This window comes from Coptis chinensis, chromosome 1 (assembly GCF_015680905.1).
Source record: "Coptis chinensis isolate HL-2020 chromosome 1, ASM1568090v1, whole genome shotgun sequence".
NCBI classification, from domain to species: Eukaryota; Viridiplantae; Streptophyta; class Magnoliopsida; order Ranunculales; family Ranunculaceae; genus Coptis; species Coptis chinensis.
In genome coordinates this window covers 79,025,065-79,047,236 of record NC_141456.1, presented here as the reverse complement: position 1 = coordinate 79,047,236, position 22,172 = coordinate 79,025,065, and the positions used below count along the sequence as shown (strand labels likewise).

Below are 22,172 nucleotides of genomic sequence, written 5' to 3'. Positions count from 1 at the left end.
TAGGGAGTTGTCACCAATCCGTTTGAACGTAGAATCGTTCTCACCTAGAGAAGTACCCTTTTTTCTCGTTGAAACCAACATAGGAACAAAGACCTAGAGGGCTACTTGTGAGAACCCCAAACAACTCTAACCAGGCATAAAGAAGTCACACCACCACCAAGAAAGTCAAACTAATTAAGCAAACCAAGAATACGAAAAATATCAACACCTTCTTCTAAAAGACCAGACGATGGCACAATCCAAATCATGGAACCTATTAAAGCCGTAAATGTCCCAAATCAGCTAACAAAGAACATTATCAGCAATTCATGGAAGACATAAACTCCCCATAATACTGTTCTTAGCCCTAAAATAGTGGTGCAGAAATCTAGTTTTGGAGTCACAACAACCACTGCAAAAAACCGTTAAAGGGCTTGGAATCTTCACTTCAGAAGGCTTGGAAATGGACCAACTACCTCTGGGTGACCAGCTTGAAATTCCCACATTGGTGATCACCTTTTTCGTTCGACTGAAGGAAGTCATTTCATGCCAAAAATCTAAGTATCCGCAAATGGATATTGCACCCCCACTATATAGAGATCCCCTCCACCCAACAGAAATCCAACCACCAGATCACTTGTCTTGCTCCCCACTATTTTTGTTGTCCATCTAGTTTCAGATAATTGTTACGTCCCAGAGGTAAAAACATCTATGTCGAACTAGACTCAGTGTGGTAGGTGAGTGTACGAAATGAATTAAAAATATGTGTCAATGAGTATTCGTATCATCATATACTTATGAAATTTATGGATAACATATTCCAAATTCGAAATAAAGTGTGTTTGCCTTTCTACTGATAAATAATTGCCTCACCACTGAGAACTGGTAAATGGCCTTTGCATTTTAATATACTACAGAAGTCAAATCAAATAAGTAAATCAAGTAGTCCGAAAACGAAAACAAAATGTTAACACTCAATGGAGCAAAAAAATACCTGCGCCTCAGTAAATTTGATCCCAGAAGAAGCAACAAGTCCAGCAAGATCATGTTCCATATATTCAAAAATCAAGATCAAGTTCAGCAAGATCAAGTTCTTCCAACTATCCAATAGTTCTACCATCTAAAGAAGAATAGGAAGAAGAAATTTCTGCATTACTTTACCATCTAAAGACACGCGAATCGAAGAGAAAATTCCCATTATAACTTTCTTATTCTCTTTTTTTTCGATGCAAACTTTCTTATTCTCTGGATGTATGGTTTTCTGAAATGGGACGTGGGAGTATATCTAATTTCTTTTTTTTTCCGCTAATACTCCGGAGTGATATACCTTTTTTACCCCGTTTAATGCCACCTAAACAACCGGTTGTAAGTTGTAAAATGAGTGGCCCAAAAACGTGCGTAGCAATACAGCTCGCGCACTGAAGAAGCCCTCTCATAATTTAACTCTCTAAATTCTTACCCAAATATGTGATGGTCATACGTTGCGTTGGGCCGGGTTGAATCCAGAATCTAATAATAGCCCAAAACAGTATCCAACTCATGAGGCCCATTCCCAAATATGAAGAAACCCGCGCCTATAAATACATCCTCAAAATTTGAAAAACTCAAAACTCAAAACTCATTTTCATTTTAAAAAATAAAAAAAACAAGAGAGAGAAAGAGAGAAACAAAAACGAAGATGAAGAAAAAAGCAGAACCAAAAACATCTCCAATTCAAAACATGGATTTGGATCTGAAACCCTTCAACACAACTTCATCCAAGAAGAAGAACGTCAAACCAATCATTTCTCCATCGAACAAAACATCAGTAACAACAACTATCTCAGATCTGAAAGATCTTGTTTCTTCTCGATCCGATTCTCTCAAGCGAAGTATTGATTTCTATCATTCTCAGATTCTTAAAGAGTTGGAAGCTTCTCATTCTAGACTCTCTAAACGAATCAAGGTCATATTTATTTCCTTGTGTTCAATTATTTTGTACATCTGACATCTAATTCACTAGTTTGATCTGTTGTACAACAGGTTCACTCGCAGGCAACCCAGAAAATGATGGATGAAGCAGACAGAGAACACAAGAGGGTATCTGATCTCATCATCGACAACGTTGAAGCCATGACGGTATTCATTCTCACTCCTCAGTTTGTTAATAGCTTATACTAATGTATGTCTGCCTTCTTTCTTTTCAGACTTCTTATGCTGAGATCATTGCAAAAGCAGAGGGCTCCGCCAATCGTTGTGCGTATTTGTCTCCTTCACCCTGTTTGTGTTAATCTATGAAATTATATGTTGTGATGCTGTTCTGTTCTTTTGTAAGGTAAAATATTTCATATGTGCACCAAACAGCCTCTGGGCCAAGGGCTGATGTTTTGACCTCTCAAGGGAATTATATCAAACATAACAAGTTACACTGATTTTTTTATTCTTTTGTTGAATTGTGCAGTTTGCAAAACATCAATTCCTGAGCTAGCACATTCCATGGAGAGAGCCATTGATGGTCTAAGGAGCAGATATGGGGTGCCAGTGACTGCAGCATAATAGTCACTGACTAGGGTTTATACTGAATAGTAAGTAGTTCTTTGCTCAAAAGCTGTTAACATGAATTTAGATCCAAATGAAATTGCATTTATGTAGCAGTGATGTCAATCTATATAATTGGGTGATTTGTGTACCGCCTTTAGTATTTGATTACTGCATCTTTTTCTACAGCATGCCATGGTTAAGTCAATTCTAGAAAAAAGTCATTTCCAGTTAGAAATTTGAAGGGCGCAATTGCAGTAGAAACTGCATTGGGTTGCAAATTTATACAGAGAGACACCAACTTATATACATTACATGTTTATCAGACCTTAATTCTAACTAGCACAAACATATTAGAAGTTTAAGGGCTTTGCATCTTTCATCATCTAGTACCTCCATATGCAAAATTAACTTCAACCAAGAGATGATATCTTTAATCCAATATCAACGTTGGCTGCCTCAAGCAGAATTCATCTTTTGTAACTTAGCTTTGTCAGAATCAAGATATCCTGGTCATTTACAGCACCAATGAAATAAATAAATTATCATTACATGAGTAATACATGAACAAGTCGGATATAAAATACACAGAAGGGATTTCTTACTCTGTTCACTTGCAGTTGCTTTCTGGATGCTCGTACGGAAGTAGATATTCCCATTTTTCTGGTAGACTGGCTGCATAAAAGCGAAAAACAACATATTTTTTTTTTACTTAAACAGTAGTGATTTTTCTTAGCAAACACTGATGAGTTAATGATTGCACACTATCAGTTAAGGTCCCCAGGAAAGAGATTGCACACTGTTGAACCCCATTATTGTGGGTAGGTGGTGGGGGAGTGTCTGGGTAGAGTCGGGGAAGGAATTCTCCATCAGCTTCATTGCATGAAAGAACTTAACAGAAACATTTCTGCATCCCTACAGTATTTCAGTTCATGTTGCTTATTAACATGTGAATGGGTCTTTAAGCAATGACCATGTGCTGTCTATAGAGAAGGTGATAAGCAGCCACTAAATCCAAAGTGTGGAGTCTCAGTTGTAAATGGTTAGATTATGATTATGTGCAGGGATATACACTTGACATAACATTTTTCACTTCGAAGAGAGTAAGAGCAGTAGAAAATGCATAAGTATTCTTATGACAATCAGGTCTGCATGATAGTCCCTAGCTTCAGTTGATGGTCCTTGGGTTGATAACTGGTGTTAAAAGTATATGAATGCCAAAAACTATTGTGGTCACAATGAAGTTATGTTTTCACTTTACTAATAGTATCATGTTGGAGCTTCTCTTGTTTTCACTTCCGTTTACTTCTAGTCAAGTGTGACCTGCTACTGTGGTAAACTAAATCCAAGGACTATTTCTTATTTCAAGTTCTATTGAATTTCCATTAGAAAGAAGGTTTCTGGTTTTAGTGGGATAATTACACATGCATCTTATTAAACGTTGTATCATTTTATGTTCTTCACAATATACATGAAGATTTATTTCTGACATATGTCTTACTATATTTGTAGGATGATACGAGGGAATGGATGTTCATATAACTATGTAAGCATGTAGCAGTTGATGACAACCAAACTTCATGAAAAGAAATTACTGTTGATATAAAGTTGGAGCAGTAGAATTCTTCAAATTATGGTTTTACTTCTTAGAAACTAGTGTATTTGCTCTTTATGAGCAACTAAAAGACAATATTATGTTGGTATCATCACTAATTTCAAGTATTTCAACAAGTATATTGCTGTTTGAGATATAGATAATCTATACTTTTATTAGGTGTCCATTCTTGAAGAGTATTTCTAGGATATGAGTAATGACTGGTAGAGGCGTTAATGTGTAGAATGTAGCAGCTAGTATATTCAGTCCTTGCATCATGGGAATACAATAGGTTGATTGATTATTAAAGCAGTGGAAAGAATTAAAGCACTTGTTGCGAGACTGCAAAGATCTCATTGTATAATAGAAGCCTTTAGTTCATATTCATATATTTTGTAGAGAAAAGTTCTCATAAGCAATTTTGTAGAACTGGAAAAGCCTATGGTGTACACGAAAAGTTGTGGTCTATCGTGTTTTGACGCACAATGGATTTGTTGCACTAACAACGAAAGTGCCAGAAGCCCTACAAGATACATTACTTGTTTTTTTAAGAATCTCGGCACCAGTGCCTATAACAATAGCCAATGTTGTCTAACTTTGATACTACCTTTGACATTTATGTTTAAGTTACTTGGAACAAATAACGAAGATAGATATTTGGAATAGGCTAATGAAGATACATAAAACAAAAGGCACTTCAGCAATTAACATCCAATATCACTGATACTCCTATACAACTCTTAGGAGCAAACAGACATTAAAAGAATGAAAATAATAATAATTAGGCATTGTGATATGTGTCTGTTTTTGTGTTGCTTGCGAGAGTTGCAGGTATGCCAAAGTAAAATAATAACATAACTAATTGAGATTGCCCTAAAACTTACTCTGGAGGAGGATAAGTGGTTCAGCTCCGCTATTGCAACCTCATGACTCCTTATCTGAAACGTTTAATCGGTTAACATTATATTACAAAACTGTATGGAGTGAAAGTACGTTGGATTTGTTTTACTACTAAAGCAACAAAACCAAACATGTCTAAAGAAAATTGTGAAACGAAAAGAATCACCTGCTTGAGCAGATTGATTTTGCTGTCATCGGAAATTTGGCTTGACGAAGACGATGCAGCAGCAGACATGGTCCCTTTTTTCACAAGAACCTCACACTGTGGATTTCATATTTATAGACACCCTCTAATATGTTTGGGCCCCCAATTCTCCCTCCCTGACTGGGTTGTTGGGTCGGGCCGTGGGTTGCGTTTCATATTTTGCATATATTTGTAGGGGCACTGGTGTAAATATATGACTTCATCCAGTTTTATGAAAAGAAGAAATGCGGATAAGCCTCTCTCCATGTGAAGTCCAAAATAACACACACAAACGTACACCATTTCAATTTGTAAGCAAATATTCATGGAATCCTGCCAATTTGCACGCATTCCACCCTTGACATCTACTTATTCCATTTTTTCAAGAAACAAATTGACGACCTCTCAGTTCCCAGTCACACAAAACACTGAATTATTCTATCTAAACCAAACATGTTCTCTCTCTCGGTCAGCACCACTAGCTTTAAAGAGTCCAAGAGGTTTTGGTCCTTCACAAAAGAAGAAGAAGAGCAGCCCCAAGAAGCCAACAAGAGATGTGGACAGCAAAGATAAAGATGTGGATGAAGATGAGCTGATGGATGCAGATGATGACAGTGTAATACCAGAAGTAGTAACCAACAGAATGATGGGTAGGATGGGATTGTCAGTGGGCATTCCATTGTTTGTTGGGTTATTGTTCTTTCCTTTCTTTTACTATCTTAAGGTGGGATTGAAGATTGATGTGCCTACTTGGGTACCTTTCATTGTGTCTTTCATCTTCTTTGGGTCAGCTTTGTTAGGGGTTAGTTATGGGATTGTTTCAACTAGTTGGGATCCAATGAGAGAAGGTTCTTTGTTGGGGTGGAATGAAGCTAAAAAGAATTGGCCTGTGTTTTGGCAATCTCTTCGTGGAAGATCAGGGAAGAATTAGAGATGTTCACAGATTGTTTTTTTATTACCACTCTCTGTTGTACTTGTACACAAACTATTAATAAATAAATGACCACTGATTTCATCTACTGTGTTATTATTTGAAATTACGGATTTAAACGGAAAATTAAATAATTGGACGTTGACTATTTATTATTGCCAAAACCGGTACCAGTTGACTCGGTAAGAAGATTTTAATCTCATTTAGAACGTGCACAGTGTCAAAGTGTTGCTGAATCTTACTATTCCAGTGCAAGTACAAAACTGCCCTTTTTCTCAGTTTGTATCTACCCAATCCAGAAAAGATCTCTCCCTCCTCCACTCCTCTCTGTCCTGAAAAGACTACAGTTGAATTCCGATTTCCAATCATGTTAACTTAAGGCCAGCCCATTCCTGCCTTTTTTCCCCTCCCAGTTCCCACTGAAACAAGACCCACAGACTTTGGTATTTAGTATAGAGAAGTTGGTCTTTAGTTTAGTTGTTCCGTAGCCTTTCATTTTTTGTTTCTTTTAGCCTATTTATTGTTCTTTAGTTGGAAGGGGATCTGTCTTCAGTTCATACCTTTTGAACTTTTATAGTTGTTGTTCTAATTAAGTTTCATTGTCATCTATCTTTTAGCCTATTTTGTGTGTTGTAGTTGTAGTTGTAGTTGTAATTCTATTTCATTATTGTTTGTGGTTGTAATATTGTAATGGCTGTGGTGGATTTTGAATATGGAAATGACCTTGAATCTTATAGGAGGAAAGAGGGTAGAGTTAGAGCAAACATAATGTGGAGATGGCATGTTGAGATAGGGATATTTGATGAGTACTAGCTGGTGGGTAAGAGTTTTGAAGAGATTGTGGGTATCGTGAACAGTAATGGATTCAGGTTGTTCTTACAATGCCATCCACAATCACCTCATTGTGTGGATTTAGACACCCAAGCCCACATGTAGGAAATATTCATCATCACATTGAACCGCTTGTACAAACTGACTTTGGATATGATGATTGTTGAGAGTGGACAGTTTTTCAATATTGTGAGTGACTTAGATTTGCTTATGTATTGGGGATTTGATGTTAAGTTCTTGGTGAAATATGTTTTGCAAATGAAACGTGACTGTGTGGAGAGTATGGAGTTGGATTTGCTAATATTGAAAATGGACAACTTCAAATTATGTGCAACCTGTCATGAGTATGTATGGGGCATGTCATTGAGAATAAATAGGGATTGTAAGCCAAACAGTAAAGAAAGTCTAAGACGCATACAAATGCTCTGCAAGGCTCTTTATTTGAGGTTTGATAATGGTGATGCCAAAAGGAAGGTCGTTATGAGTGGTTTACTTTCGGCTTAGTTGCATGTGCAATGGGCATTTGAGATGCGGTTTCTGCAGTTAGATTCTTTTGTGTCTTCCTGTGAGTTGCTTTATAAGTTTGGCATTCCCAGATACTATGAGAGCCTTGTTTTCAATGATGAGCAACCCCCTACAAGAATTCCTCCCTCCGCGAGGAATGCTTAAGAAGGCCATTTTCATTATATTGTGTCGACAATGCTTCTTTAGTTATTTTCATATTTTCATTGTCGAGTTTTGCCATAACATCGTATCATGAGATGTCTTCGTGTAGTTATTGGTAGGTGGAGCAGGTATTTTGCTTGTCATTTTCCCTCATTATATTGTGTCATGGAAAGTGCTGTTTTACGTAGTTTCATTATCGAATTTGGTAATTAGATTGTATCATGAGATGTCTTCTTGTAGTTATTAGTAGGTGCAGAAGATATTTTGATTGTCGTTTTTTCTCATTATATTGTGTCATGGAAAATGCTGCCTTAGTTATTTTCATTGTCGAATTTGGCAATTACATTGTATCCTGTGATATTGTCTTGTAGTTATTGGTAGGTGGAGAAGGTATTTTGATTGTCATTTTGCCTCATTATATTATGTCATGGAAACTACCGCTTTCGTTTTTGTTATTGTCGAATTTGGTAATTAAATTGTTTCATGAGATATCTTCTTGTAGTTATTGGTAGGTGGATCGGAGAAGGTATTTTGATTGTCGTTTTTCCTCAATATATTATATTGCGTCATGGGTAGTGCTGGTTTAGTTATTTGGATTGTCGAGTTTGATCATTACATTGTATCACGAGATATCTTATTGTAGTTATTGGTAGGTGGAGAAGGTATTTGCATTGTCATTTTGCTTGGGTATATTGCATCATCGACAGTCGTACAATAGTTATTTTTGTAGTCGGTTGTGGTCATTACATTGCAGCATGAACCATTGTCTTCTAGTTACCCTTACTAGTATGCAGAGAAGGTATATTCATTGTCATGTTTCATAAGTTGTGTAGATGGACATTCCTTACTGTAGTTATTAATTGTTTGAGTATTGGTGCAGTCCAAGAAAAGAAAAGCAGAGCAGTTGGATTGTGTCATGACGGTTGAAGATGATATAGAGTATGAGACATTATTGCTAACTAAAAGACCACGTGTATTGAAGGCAGGAGCACCAAAAGCACAATACATTAGTTACAATCTTGCAAATGGAACAGAGGTGATTGAGAACTATGTCTCATGATATTGTAATCGGTCAACGCATTGTCTCAGTTTGCATTTTGTTAAGCAGATTGTCTTTGCTAAAAGTTTGCATTTTGTAATGTACTATGTGCAAAAGCTATTTTGAGTAACTCACATGTAGATGATACTTGAATTGACAGAATTTAAGAGTGTTGCATATCGTTGGATGGTGTGTAGAGTTATAAATGCAGATCCCCGGCCTTATTATTTTGCTCTGAGTGTTATTTAGTGAACAAAGCAAGCATGATAGGTTGCACTTATAAGAAGAACAATGAACAGAACATTAACATTTTGTTCGTGGACCACCAAGTCAGTGTTTATCATAGTACCTTAACGTGTGATGCTGCTGTATTTGGTTGCTTCCCAACTGATTGGTAGAGCCAGTGTGTTTGGTTTTAAAGTTGAATTACATGTAGAAATTTGATTGCATATATTTTTAAGATTGGGGATTGAAATCATACTTGTCACACCCCAAATTTTCAGAAAAATTTAAAACTGATATTCAATCATCTGAAAACCCGGGGTGAAACAAAACCCACCAAAATATTATCAACAACGCTATTAAAATCTGAGATCAAATTAAAACTGAAAGAACAACGCTTTATTTACAAATATATATATATTTTTATTAACCAACTCTATTACACTTGTTTCCAATTCAAAACCGTACACTTTCGAAAAACTTAAACCAGAAGACTCCAAGAGCAAATCCAAGTCACGTGTCTTCATTCATTGTGACTCCACCATCTATGTTCCTAAGAACACACCCACGTTAAAAACAAAGCAAACATGGGATTGACAAATTGAATTTCTTTGGTATGAGTAGACTAACAACAAAAATATATATAATAATATTTCAAATGAATAAATATAACATTACAAACAATTTCAACTTGGAAGACAATATAGTTCCGTTTTTCCAAAACGCGGTGTAGTAGTTTCTTCTCAAGTAAGATTTCACCCCCAACATACAAATTCCAAGAATCTCATATAATATTACTCGTCATTCCCACTTTCCAAAATAACTCACAATACAATACCACTTACATTTCATTTATTAACTGCATATGATAACCTAATTAAATATGAGTTTGGTATACCTTACCTTTAAGCCAACACGTCGTCTTAGGGTAGGATATTTACGTCCCTGCAGAAAAGATTAATAGATCCTACCCTCCTGCAAAACAGAGTTAGACATCACAATAAATTGATTTATCTCAGCCAGTCAAAATTCTATTCATGACCCAACCTCATTTAAGACATTGAAGTCTAATTGATATAACTTGGTTCGTCCCGTATCTTTGAGGAATACCACTTATCATAATACCTATATCAATGATAGTCATTCATATGACATCATTACGTCATAAAGTTTCTGCGTGCATAACCATAGATCTCAGACTATCACAAGTCATTAATATTTTCGTAATAACATATCAAGTTATAGTCATTTCACAAATACATAGAAATTACAATCATTTACTAATAATTCACCGTCACACTTCATATCCATAACATCACACAATTTATATACTTTTACTTTAGTATCACTCGTCTACTTATGAGAACGAGGAAAAGTCACAACCAAGGAGTACATTCATCCCTTGTGAGTATCAACTCATACAAACCACATAAACATTTCTCATAAGAAATAATATACATCATTTGCAATAACTCCATCACATGAAAAATCAATATTTTTACTTTGCTTATTAATTATCTTGTTGACTCATTTATTCAAAGACACATTAACCTTTAGTTCCTACTCCACGATTTGCACTACACACATTTGCCAAATCACACATATCCGTCGCCCTCACTCACACCGAAAGTACCACTACAAGACATACGTCCCAAGCGGGATATCGCCTCCGGAAACATACTTTCATCTTGTAAACTCAGAACTTGTGAGTCACGACCATCTCTCGGGCTTTCCATACACATAATCACAAAGCCTCTTTTGGGCATAACAAAATATCAGGTCATTCATGACACATTCAATGAATACCTTGGGTCATTCCCGCCACATTCAAGGAATACCCATCATAACACTAACGGGCCATTCATGGCACATTCAATAAATGCCCTGAGTCATTCCCGCCACATTCAAGGAATACCCAAACCTACATTCCCGTACATTCAAGGAATACGACCAACCCGCAAGGCGAATACCTTAGTTCCTCTCTAGGGCAGTCCAAACGATTGGGTCATTCATGGCACATTCAATGAATACCCGGGTCATTCATGGCACATTCAATGAATACCCATCTATCACATGACATCACAAGTCATAAACATTTCTTTTCATTACCAAATCCTGAGGCGTGGAGAGTTCTAAAGATGTGGGCGACACATTAAAACATTATTATCACTTATAATTATACTAGCATTACTCATGTCAAAATAGACCACACATGCAAAGAGTCACTTTCGCGCGTCAAGGCAAATCAAGCACTTAAATATCATTAAATGTAAACAGACTTATAATCAAACAAATACAATTTACATAACCACACTCATATATACAATATCGTAAACGAATAGTTCATTAGCCCAAATTCAAGTCCACACACACTAATGTCTAAAACATATCCACATATACTAAAGTCTATATTCATATACAACTTCTATCTCCCACATATATATTTATGTAGTCTCAAAACAACAGTAATTTCTAACATAATCACATAGTTATCACACAAACTAATATATATATTATAGATATAGTGTAGTTCTTTGTGACTTTTGCTCAAAGTCGCCTTCACGATATCCAAATCTTTCAAGATTGGAATCAAGCCCGTAGTTCTTATCACCCACATAATCAATGCTAAGGTTTTTTCCTACATTCATCCAAATGACATGTAACTCAATTATTTAGAAACTAAGGTATTTAGATATACTTTTTCATGTAGAACTCGAAGTCCCAACCTTAGCCCATCTAAAAGAAAACTTAGGTTGAAAACGGTCAAAATCCTAATTTGACAAATTGGATTTTCGACGGGATATCTTCGAATGGAACAACTCTTTCCATTGGTATCCAAAAACGAAGCTTTTTGTGTTGCAAAGCCGACGCACGAACTAACTTTCTCTTGTTTAACAAAAAAATGCGAATCTCATTCTAAATGTGCCAAAACTAGGCTCGAACACAGTGCGAACCAATTTCATGAATGTCTAAGTGTCATAGCGTTCATATCATAAAATACGAAAATATCACATAGTAGTTAATACACATACACACGAATATATAACGGTCTTAGCCTAAAGCCAAGCATGCTAATAGCCCTAGACCTATCCTAATAACCCAAATCATAATCCGAGTTAAAAAGTCAAATTGGGTCAACTGGTCAAAGTCAACCCTGGTCAAAGTCAACTCTGGTCAAAGTCAACACCTCATTGTCAAAGTCAAACTGTCGTTTCTATATTCAACAGGTTCAGGGCCATAGCCATGGTTCATGGCTAAGGTCAAAGTCAACCGTCAAAGGTCAACACATCATGGTCAAGGTCAAACTCAACATGTCATGGTCAAAGTCAAACTCAACATGTCATGGTGAAAGTCAAACTCAACATGTCATGGTCAAAGTCAAAGATCGATGGTCAAAGGTCAACGGTGCATGGCTCATGGGCTCATGGCTAAGGTCATGGTTCGGACCTTAACCGCCAAGCCCCAAAACCTTAGAACCCGAAAGTCTAAAACCAACTTATTAATTCTACCCGGCCAATTGGATTTATTTTAAGTCCAATGGGTGGTCAAAGCAATATTAGAAAGGCCAAAAACATTATCTTCGCCCCAAAACATAATTTGGAGAGGCCCAAACAAAACTTAATTAAACCTGGTTCAAAGATTACAAAACAAATAGAAAAGGCCCAACCACTTAAATTAGATTTCGGCCCACATAAAACTAAATCTGAAATTTCGGCCAACCATCCCTGAAATTTCGGCCAAGCCACTAAAAGAATTTGGCCCAAACAACAAATGAAATTAGACCGGCCCAAAAACTGAACTTAGACATTTCGGCCCAAGGCCCAATTTGAACTTCGCCTAAGCCCAAGTTAGGTCCTTTGTTCATCTTCTCTAGATGCCAAATGTACCACCACCACCAAAACCAAACCGACCACCACTAACTCTTCTCCATCTTCCACTCCATCATGTCGGTTTTAATCACAAACAAAAACCCTATAACTTTGTCAAACACAAAATCCCCTAATCATTAAATCCCGATTTTTCCATCCAAACTAGATCTACAATTTCGCCACCATTAAAGCTTGCTTTCAAGCTTCAAACCCGACCCCACCACTCTACAACACTCAATCAAACAACAACCAACACAACATTCAAAAACACAACCCACGCGGTTCAAACTACCAACAAAATCGCCCCACCCCCAAGGTAGCTCGAATGGCGTTGGCCCATTGACGCCTCCCCTGATTCAACCAACCCAAAACCACTACAACCCAATCATTCACAATCCAAAACGAAAAACCAACCATCACGGTTACATACTGGTATCGGCGATTTCTTGGTGCATTATTTAGCTCTGTCGAGTTTTCGCGGTTTAAGTTCGAGTTCAACGAGAGAAACAGAGAAGCAAACAAAAAGCGATCTATAGCTTGGGCTTTAAGCTGCCGGCCATAAAGCTTGGGCGATCAAATAAAATTTCGAGTTCAAGAAAAGCGGTTTAACCAATATATTTTTTTAACAACCACAAGTACAAAGCGACAATAACATAAAACGAACCTAAAAAAACATAAAGCGAAGCTTTTAACGATTATCACGATGGTACACGGAAAACTATAATCGGTGAAATAGCAAACTAGCTACTCATTGAATTAAAACCCAAACCGAATCCTCCGTAGTCGAATCGTCGCTTCACCTCTCCAAAGAAACCAACTTTTTTCTGCCTCCATTTTTTAATATATTATTTTTCTCGAACCCTATTTTCTAGAAAAAAAGTGTTTATATACTTGGGTCCGAAACCCAAGCCCAACACCGACTCGGGCCCAAAACCAGGCCCACGTATCCCGAGTCCGGTCCAACGAATTTTTAAAATAAACAATTAAATTAATTAATTAAATAGAAAAAATACGTATAAAAAAACACGGGGTGTTATAATACTACTTTGGATAATCAGATTTAGTAGTTGTGGAAATAGTAATAACAACTGTTGGAAAATGGGAATTGGGTTGGGTACGCCTAAACATGAGGTGTGTACGCCAAGGCATATTCATTGACCCAACTTGTGCAAAGTGTGCAAAGTTCTAGTTTTTTGGGCGATATGTCGCGGGCAGGTCGGAATTTTTTCGAAATTTTGGCCAACTTCCTTTTCCACTCATTTTCTCCTCATTTTTTAATTTGTACCAACTATAAAAGAGAAGTTATAGTTCTGACCTAAATTTTTTTATGAAAAAGAAAAGAGAGAGATTTTAGAGAGTATTCTTAGTGAGTGAAGAGAGAGCTCCTCTTTAATTGTAATAATCTATCTTGTTCATCTAGTAAATCATTGATGTCGTCGTGTGGACGTAGGCACATTGTCGAACTACGATATATTCTCGTCTTGTGTGTGAGTGTTCTTTACATATTCTCTACACTAGTTTATACTTGTAGGCAAATGAATTGTACTAGAATTAACCAGTAATAAAATAACTTGAACAACTGATTCCCTTACTACAAGGGGTGGGGGTTTTCCTATGGAAGCGGCTGAGCCGGGTGGCTGTCTACATACCCATTTAAGGGATCAAGCCAATCGTAGTTCTCCTATTTGGGGTAAGGATCTATGGGAATAGATTAAAAGCCATTCCGATGAAGAAGGCGGCATGGGCTCTTTACTCCTGTTCTAATCATGTAACGTCCACTAACCTATTCTCAACCTTGAATCGGTATACTATATCGTACATCCCCTTATTTTTAATCTTTCGAGGATTTTAAGCTTATAATTCAAAAAAATCAAACATCCCCCGGACACCTCCTCTTGCGCATAAAACTTCATTTTCTTTTTCTGTTCCAGCTAAAGTGTAGAAAAGCGCCCATACGATGCCTGGTATGATGATTTAATGGAGAGAGTTCCTCTCTATTCACTAATGACTCATCACTATTCCCATACTAACCGCTCACCAAGTAAACTCTAGACCCCCCCCCCCCCCCCCAATAGCTCAAGCATGAGGCGTTGAAAAAATCCGGACATTTTTTCCCATTTCTTTTTTAGTCCTTCTCCTCAGCACCCACGCGGGAAAAGAGCCCCAATAGCTCAAGCATGAGGCGTTGAAAAAATCCGGACATTTTTTTCCCATTTCTTTTTAGTCCTTCTCCTCAGCAGCCACGCGGGGAAAAGAGTCCAGCAACTACTAATACAAATGGGCCCACTAATATACTTAGATAAGCCCAATAATATAACAAGTCTAATATAACAAAGTAAGCCCAAAAGTAAGCACAATTAATTAAGATAAAGCCCAAAACGATATGACATGCCCAATATAATGGAACAACCCCAATATAAAACAACCATCAGTGTCAAAATTATAACTACCCAAGCTCAAAATACATATCTTCGTTTCAACGAAATTAGTCCAAAGTTATCTTACACAACAATATATACCAATACTCGTCACCAAGATCAATTGACACTTAATTTTCTACTTAATCACTAACTCAACACGTAAAATGATAAGATTACCCTTAGCTAAAAATCTGGATCATTATATATATGGCATGAGGAATCAGAAAGGGTTCGCTTGCTTCGAAATGTTTTCTCTTAAACGATGTTTGGATACAATGTACTTTAAAAATGCGATAATAAGAATGGAGATTGACTCATTTGTATTTATAAATTATTTGTTGACTTGACTATTTTCTCATAATGAAGAAGATGAGAATGTTAATGTTGCATGCATGGGTCATTAAAGCGTGCTAATAAAGCGTCCTGATCAAATATTTTTGTTACAGTGAATCTATGTGGGTTGATATTAGTTGTTCGAAAAGTTTAATGAAATATATTTGGTTTGGTGACTGGAACTGATTGCATAAGTATTTAGTCTATCACATTTTGTTTTCTTATTTCAGAAAATTTGATACATGTAATTAACACCAACTAAAGAACGGACCAGTAATGAATGGGGTGTATTATCTAGTAAAGCGAAGCACTGCAAGAATTAGTTGCAAGTGATGTATAAAGGTGGTTAGAGATTGTAATGGTCGTGCCAAATGGCATTACGACTGATTTGGTAATGAGACAATGTATTTCTAAATTGAAACCATTTGTGGGTAATACATATTTTTGAACGTAAAAGTTTGTGAACAATGTAAACTGCTTTTTGTGTCGATTATTTTATAATGTAATGCCTTCAATACTTATATCAAACAATGTTGATGCAGAGCATACAATTGAACATTCCCATTGAACATAGGGAACATTGAATGGGAAATAAAATAAAAGGGACAACTAACTGCAGTAGATTGCAATAATATTTTATCTATTCCGTTAATTCAATTATTAAGTACTGGAAAAAAAAATAAAGTACCAGACAATGAATGTAACAATACAACATAGTACTAATTAGTATTTCTTTGGATTGTCGTAAATATGCATTTCAGCGTCATGATATCGACATCTTACTTGGCTGTCACAACTCTAGGTAGGCATCCCTTTAAGTTTGATGAGGGGTGACTTCGGATCGGATAAAGGGCTTTCGGAAAATTTTCCAATTTTTTTTTTCATATGGAAATATCCTTTCCAAATCCGATCCAATTATTTTTTGGATGGCAATTTCTTTTTCGAATTCAGAAAGTTCAGAAAATCAGAATTTTTTTGGAAATTTTAGAATTGGTTAAATTCGAAAGTAAATCGGAAATTTGAATTATATAATCAGATTCTCTTTTAGGATAACAATTTATCCAGTTAATACATTTATTTATTATTATTATTTTTTAAAAAAAAGTTTAGAGGTTATGGCCGACCTCAACCTGTATTAAGATAATCTCTGAAGTACATAGTTCCTTTCCTGTCCTCTTCTACAATAGAGTGTAACTTAAATTCCAGAGGAGGGGAGAAGGAAATAACCTGATCAACTGATAATCTATACAACTTCGAAAGGTAATCAGCTGCCTGATTACCCTGTCTATACACATGCTTAAAAATACAATCCACAAAAGAACTTTTAAGGGATATTATCTGGGCCACTATATTGGAGCAATACCATGGACTTTGAGCAAGGCCATTGATGATGTTAATAGCACCTAGAGAGTCAGAATTTATTTCTAGTTTTACTATACTTAAAGATTGGGCTTGTTGAAGGCCCACCGTAATAGCAAAGAGCTCTTGGAAGATGACAAAAGGCTTTGAAGAACTTCCCGCAAATCCCATAAGGACATTCCCCTGAGAGTCTCTGATAGTACCTCCATACCCATTACCTGATTGCTACACTGATCCATCTGTGTTGAGCATATAATATTCTTCATCTGGGCTCCTCCATGTGCAACTGATTTGCTCGTGAACAGTGTAGTTAAGTTCTAGTCCCAGTCTAGCAGCCAGAGCTCTATTCGCTGGTAAGTCATTCACCTCTAATAGGTTTCGGTGAAGATACATCTTCATATAGGACATGATCTTAAAACTGAGCTGTTGTTCCATGAGCTTCAGGTTCTTTTTCTTCCTTCTATTTCTTTCGCACCAGAGCTCATACACCATGGCTCCAACAAAAGCTTTTTAAATCTCCACAGTTGAAGAAGTATGCCTACAAATCCTAAAGATGTTGTACCATTCTTCCGAGTAGTTCTTTACAATACTAGAAATACCAATGTTGCTTTTGACCATTTCCTAAACTTTTTTGAGTACTGACAGTCGAAGAAAAGATGTTTGGAGTGCTCTGCAGAAGAATTGCATAAGCTACACAGAGAATGATGCAAAACTTTCTTCTTGATCAATCTATCTTGAGTGGGTAGACAGTTAGCAAGAAGTTGCCATAGAGTGAAAAATTGTTTAGGAATGGACAACTTACCCCATACAACTCTGCACCATTTGACCTTAGCACGCACTCTCTTGAGGACTGCATAGGTAGACTTAACCGAGAAATCACCAGAGCTACTTGGAGACCAGACAACCTCATCTTTATCTAGATATCTATCCACTTCTGTATCCATAATTGATTTCTTGATGTTACCATCCGGAAGGGTGGTAATTAAAGAAGACCATTCTCCATGTTCTAGAATATCACTAACCTTTGCATCATCTTGAAGGTTAATGAGATTTCTTGCTTCAGCCAGTTTCCATAAAGTAGTGGTAAAGCACTAGGGATCATGCCAGAAAAGAGTCTCTGATTAGCAATGACATACTTGATATATCTTCTTGTTGTACTTTTCTGTTTGAGTATCCCCCTCCATACCCAAGAGCAACTCGAGGGAATTTTCATAGTCCAGAAGTGATGCTTCTTTATCTGCTGGCTCCATGTCCAATCAACCCATAGAGAATCCTCTTTACTAGAAATTCTATATACAAGTCCACAGTAGGCAGCCCTATTCCAAGTTCTAGCATCTGTCATACCTAGCCCTCCTTGTTCTTTAGAATACCTCAAGGTTTCATGACTTGCATGGTGTATTTTGGGTGTCATGTTAGGCCCATACCAGAGAAAATGATTGCATATCTTAGAAACCTTGTCAAGAACCTTTTTTGGGAGCACAAAGGTTTTAGACCAATAAACTTAGAAAGAGGATAGCACTGACTGAATGAGTTCTAATCTTCCTGCTCTTGACAAACTTATATTTTTCCAGTTTGAGATTCTAGAAGTCAATCTTCGACCAAGGGAAGACAATCCTTTATTCCTAGTCTTGATGAGGTGAGAGGAAGACCAAGATAGACAATAGGTGGAGAAATGAGAGAAATCCCCATGGCATTTGTTAGATCCAATCCTGCTTCTTTAGACATACACCCAGCTAGAAGAGTAGATTTGGCCGAGTTGATATTCAGTCCTGTAGCTTCAGAGAATTTCAAAAGAATATCTTTAATAGCCAGAATTGAATCCATATCACTTTTGCAAAAAAGGAATGCATCATCCACAAAAAACAAATGAGAAATGCCCATTTTCTTGCATTTGGAGTGAGGTTTAATCTGTCCTGTGGAAAGAGCATGATTTAAAAGTCCTGAGAGAATTTCTATCACTAGAACAAAGAGATAAGGGGAGGTAGAATCACCCTGCCTCAGCCCTTTTTCTCCTTCAAAGTAGCCTTTAGCTCTGCCATTAATAATGATAGAGTAGGATGGAGAGCAAAAGCACATTTTGAGCCAATCTATAAAGAAAGGTGGAAACCCATATCTCTACAGAATCAAAACCATAGAGTGCCAGTTGATTGAATCAAAAGCTTTTTTAATATCAATCTTGATGGCACAATTCCTAGTGCCATGTTTCCTTGAATATCCCCTTAGAAGTTCATGAGCAAGAATAAGGTTGTCTTGAATGTTCTTGCCTGGTACAAAGGTAGATTGGGCCTCAGAGATCAAAAGAGAGATGCAATCATTCATCCTGCTTGTTAGTATCTTGGCAACACATTTGTAAATGGTATTACAATAAGTTATAGGTCTATATTCTTCTACCTTGGAAGGAGCAGAATTTTTGGGAATTAAGCATAAAAGGGTAGAGTTTGTACCTCTCTGAATAAAAGTATGAGCAAACATATGCTTAACTGCCAGGGTGAAGTCTTCACCTACAATATCCCAAGCTTTCTTGAAGAAGAAAGAATTAAAACCATCTGGGCCAGGGGTTTTATTGTCAGGCATAGAGAAGAAAGCTTCCTTGATTTCAAGATCATTGATATCCATAATCAAACTATATGCCATCTGAGGAGAGATATTCTGGAGATTGAGATAGTCCAGAAACTATAAAGAACAAGAGGAGGGGGTTTCTTTTCCCAACAATTTTTTGTAGAAGGAGATGAAAGCCTTGGCCACATTCTCTTGTCCTTCCTGTAAAACACCTTAAGAGTCCAAGATAGACCAAATATTACTTCTGGACTTCTTTTCTTTGCCAGCATTATGGAAGAAAGCATTACACTTGTCACCAAAGGAGAGCCAATCAGTGTGAGATTTCTGCATGAGATCATATTCTTCCATGAGCATGAAGTTACAAAGTTCATCTTTCCTTATTCTTTCGAGGTTACACAGATGAATATCCAGAGGACTTGACTGCAATAGTCTCTAGATGTCTTCCAAACTAGCTTTCGTAACTTCCACCAGTTTTTGAAGATCCGAAGAGCTGAGCCTAGGCCATCCCTTAAGAGCCTGCTTTAAGATTTTAAGTTTCTTGAAGAGCATGTAAGGTGGATTGCCTTGGTTAGGGATAGTCCAACAGTTGATGAGAGTATCCTTGAAAGAAGGTAGGGCAAGCCAGTAATTGCAAAACCTAAAGGGAGTTATGCACTTACTTTTATTAGAGAGGGTTATCATAGCCGGGGTGTGATCTGAGAGGCCCTGTGGTAGAAACTCAACTCCAGAAGAAGGAAAGAGAGATGTCCATGAAAGGTTTATTAGACACATGTCAATCTTAGACCACATTCTGAGTCTTCCATTACCATTGTTAGTCCAGGTATAGAAACAACCACTAGAACTATGATAAAAAAGACTTAGAATGTTTAGACAATTGGCAAATGGAGTGGTTTCCCTAGGATACACCAAATCAGAACTGATCCGTTCATGAGAGAACAGGACATTGTTGAAATCCCCAACAACACACCAAGGACCAGTGAAAGACCCATGAAAGGTAATAAGATCTTGCCATAGAACCATCCTTTAAGTTCTTCTATTGCTGGCATACACATTTGTGAGATGAAAAACTTGAGAGGTAGCCAAGACTGTTACTTGAGAATGTATAAATTGATCACTCTCCAGAATCTTATGCACAGATAGCAGAGAAGAGTCCCAAGAGACCCAAATACGGCCAGAGATTGCACTAGAATAATTGTGTACACAATTCCAAGAAGGACAACAAATAGTGCTAATACTAGAAAACTTGTCCCTTCTAACTTTAGTCTCCAGGAAACAAAAACAAGAAAGTTTATTCTTTATCCTAAACTTATTTAGATCTTTAGCCTTAGTACTATCATTTAATCCTCTAACATTATATGTACATATCTTCATGATGATTATATTTTTTATTTATTTTTGTTTCCCAAGCCCTTAGGCCTTCCTTTGCCTCTCTTAGCTGAACTTTGTTGCTGCCGCTAGAGTTGAGCTCTAGTAGTGACCTAAGAAGGCATAGTGAGTCTAGAGATAAGAGAGGAATTCTCACACTATTCAGTATTCACACACTGATCATCAAAGGGCTTCTCTTGTTGCTCAGAGATGTCATCTTCAATCCCATCCTCATCAAACGCTAAGGCTACATAAGTGTTGGACTCTACCTAAAAATTATAGAGTTCCTCCTCAGTAAGTATGCTGTCATCTTGAGTAACCGGGGCCTGTTGCACTTGTGGAGCAGAAAAAACCACTACTTCATTGCCTCGGCCAGTGATAGAGGTGCTTAGTCTGAGGGCATTTGATCTGTCTCTGATGAAGGCCGAAGGATTTCCAGAAGCTCTCAAAGAGAAGGGAGAACTGCCTAGAATAGAGTAAAGAGTAGACCTGTCAGAAGTGGGAGAATTCCTTTCTTGAAGAGAGGCAGCAGGGGTCGCTAGGAGAGGCCCCATATGTGGGCTTGCCCGCTGAGGCAATAGTCAGAGTTACAGCGAGGGTAGAAGGATTCTGTACCAATGAAGTTGCACTAGTAGAAGCATCAGAAGAGATAACATGAGTGTCAGGCACAGTAGCAGCAACATTCTGTGCAGTTACATTACTAGCTCTTGGGACCCAAACCTCAGCCGCATCATTCTGTACAGAGACATTCCTAATTCTTGGAACCCAAACGGGCGCTGGAGTACTATGACATTTGGTAGAAGAATGTCCAAAGCAGCAACATTTAGTGCATGAAGGTGGTTTCCAAGGATATTCCACATCAACATATTCATGTTTACCTCGAATTTTAAGTTTAATAGAGGTTGGGAAATCAAAGTCTAACGGAGTGGTAACACAGACCTTAGCAAAGTCCAGTCTTTTCTTCATAGAAGTAGCACCATCCATACAGAGAGGTCCTCCAATAAGACTTGCTAGGAAGGATAACCCATTTTTAGTTCTTCGGGAACTTTGGATAGTTTTGCCCATATTGGAACAGTCATGACTTTGTTTCTGTGATTTTCAGCCTCCGGAGACCAAGGTCTTATAACAAAGATCTTGCCGGCAATGAAGATGGGTCCACCTTCCAGGACCATCTATTTGTCTTCCAGCATCGACAATCTTATAAAAAAATAAATCTCTATCAGTTGTGATATCCATCGAGCCTTTGAGTTTCCATATTTTTTCCAAAGTGCTCTTGACATAAGGATAACTCAGTCATTTATCAAGAAACTATCCTATCAGAACATCTTGCCATTCAGATATACCTTCTTCAATAAGATCTTGAGGAACTATCGCATCCCCATCATCAATAATGGGAGAGCAGCT

The 22,172-nt window shown here is 37.2% G+C and overlaps 4 protein-coding genes across 8 annotated transcripts; 2 read left to right on the top strand and 2 right to left on the bottom strand.

The window, feature by feature from the left end:
- The first annotated feature begins 1,581 nt into the window (after nucleotides 1-1,581).
- On the top strand, nucleotides 1,582-4,275 carry LOC147525318 (uncharacterized). 5 transcript variants are annotated; one of them, XM_086606194.1, is made up of 5 exons: nucleotides 1,582-1,924; nucleotides 2,002-2,058; nucleotides 2,166-2,214; nucleotides 2,420-2,543; nucleotides 4,009-4,275. In XM_086606194.1, the coding sequence occupies exons 1-4, from the start codon at nucleotides 1,658-1,660 to the stop codon at nucleotides 2,512-2,514; spliced, it is 468 nt and encodes a 155-aa protein (XP_086462320.1). In that variant the 5' UTR covers nucleotides 1,582-1,657; the 3' UTR covers nucleotides 2,515-2,543; nucleotides 4,009-4,275. The 5 variants fall into 5 exon arrangements, 4 of the variants coding, with proteins under 4 accessions (XP_086462320.1, XP_086462326.1, XP_086462314.1 ...); XR_015221252.1 differs by having other exon boundaries at nucleotides 1,583-1,924; nucleotides 2,002-2,097; nucleotides 2,166-2,293; nucleotides 2,420-2,516; XM_086606188.1 differs by having other exon boundaries at nucleotides 1,584-1,924; nucleotides 2,002-2,097; nucleotides 2,420-2,516.
- Nucleotides 2,705-5,238, bottom strand: LOC147525317 (Prefoldin chaperone subunit family protein). Its single transcript, XM_086606217.1, has 4 exons — nucleotides 5,157-5,238; nucleotides 4,975-5,028; nucleotides 3,102-3,171; nucleotides 2,705-3,005 (listed from the first exon to the last, which is right to left on the bottom strand). The coding sequence occupies exons 1-4, from the start codon at nucleotides 5,223-5,225 to the stop codon at nucleotides 2,956-2,958; spliced, it is 243 nt and encodes an 80-aa protein (XP_086462343.1). The 5' UTR covers nucleotides 5,226-5,238; the 3' UTR covers nucleotides 2,705-2,955.
- Nucleotides 5,239-5,499: 261 nt separating this feature from the next.
- PAM68 (PAM68-like protein (DUF3464)) lies at nucleotides 5,500-6,193 on the top strand. Its single transcript, XM_086606167.1, has one exon. It carries the CDS (start codon nucleotides 5,500-5,502, stop codon nucleotides 6,103-6,105), a length of 606 nt encoding a protein of 201 aa, XP_086462293.1. The 3' UTR covers nucleotides 6,106-6,193.
- A 13,642-nt stretch (nucleotides 6,194-19,835) lies between these two features.
- LOC147525315 (uncharacterized) lies at nucleotides 19,836-20,423 on the bottom strand. Its single transcript, XM_086579066.1, has one exon. The coding sequence runs from the start codon at nucleotides 20,421-20,423 to the stop codon at nucleotides 19,836-19,838; it is 588 nt and encodes a 195-aa protein (XP_086435192.1).
- Nucleotides 20,424-22,172: the final 1,749 nt, after the last annotated feature.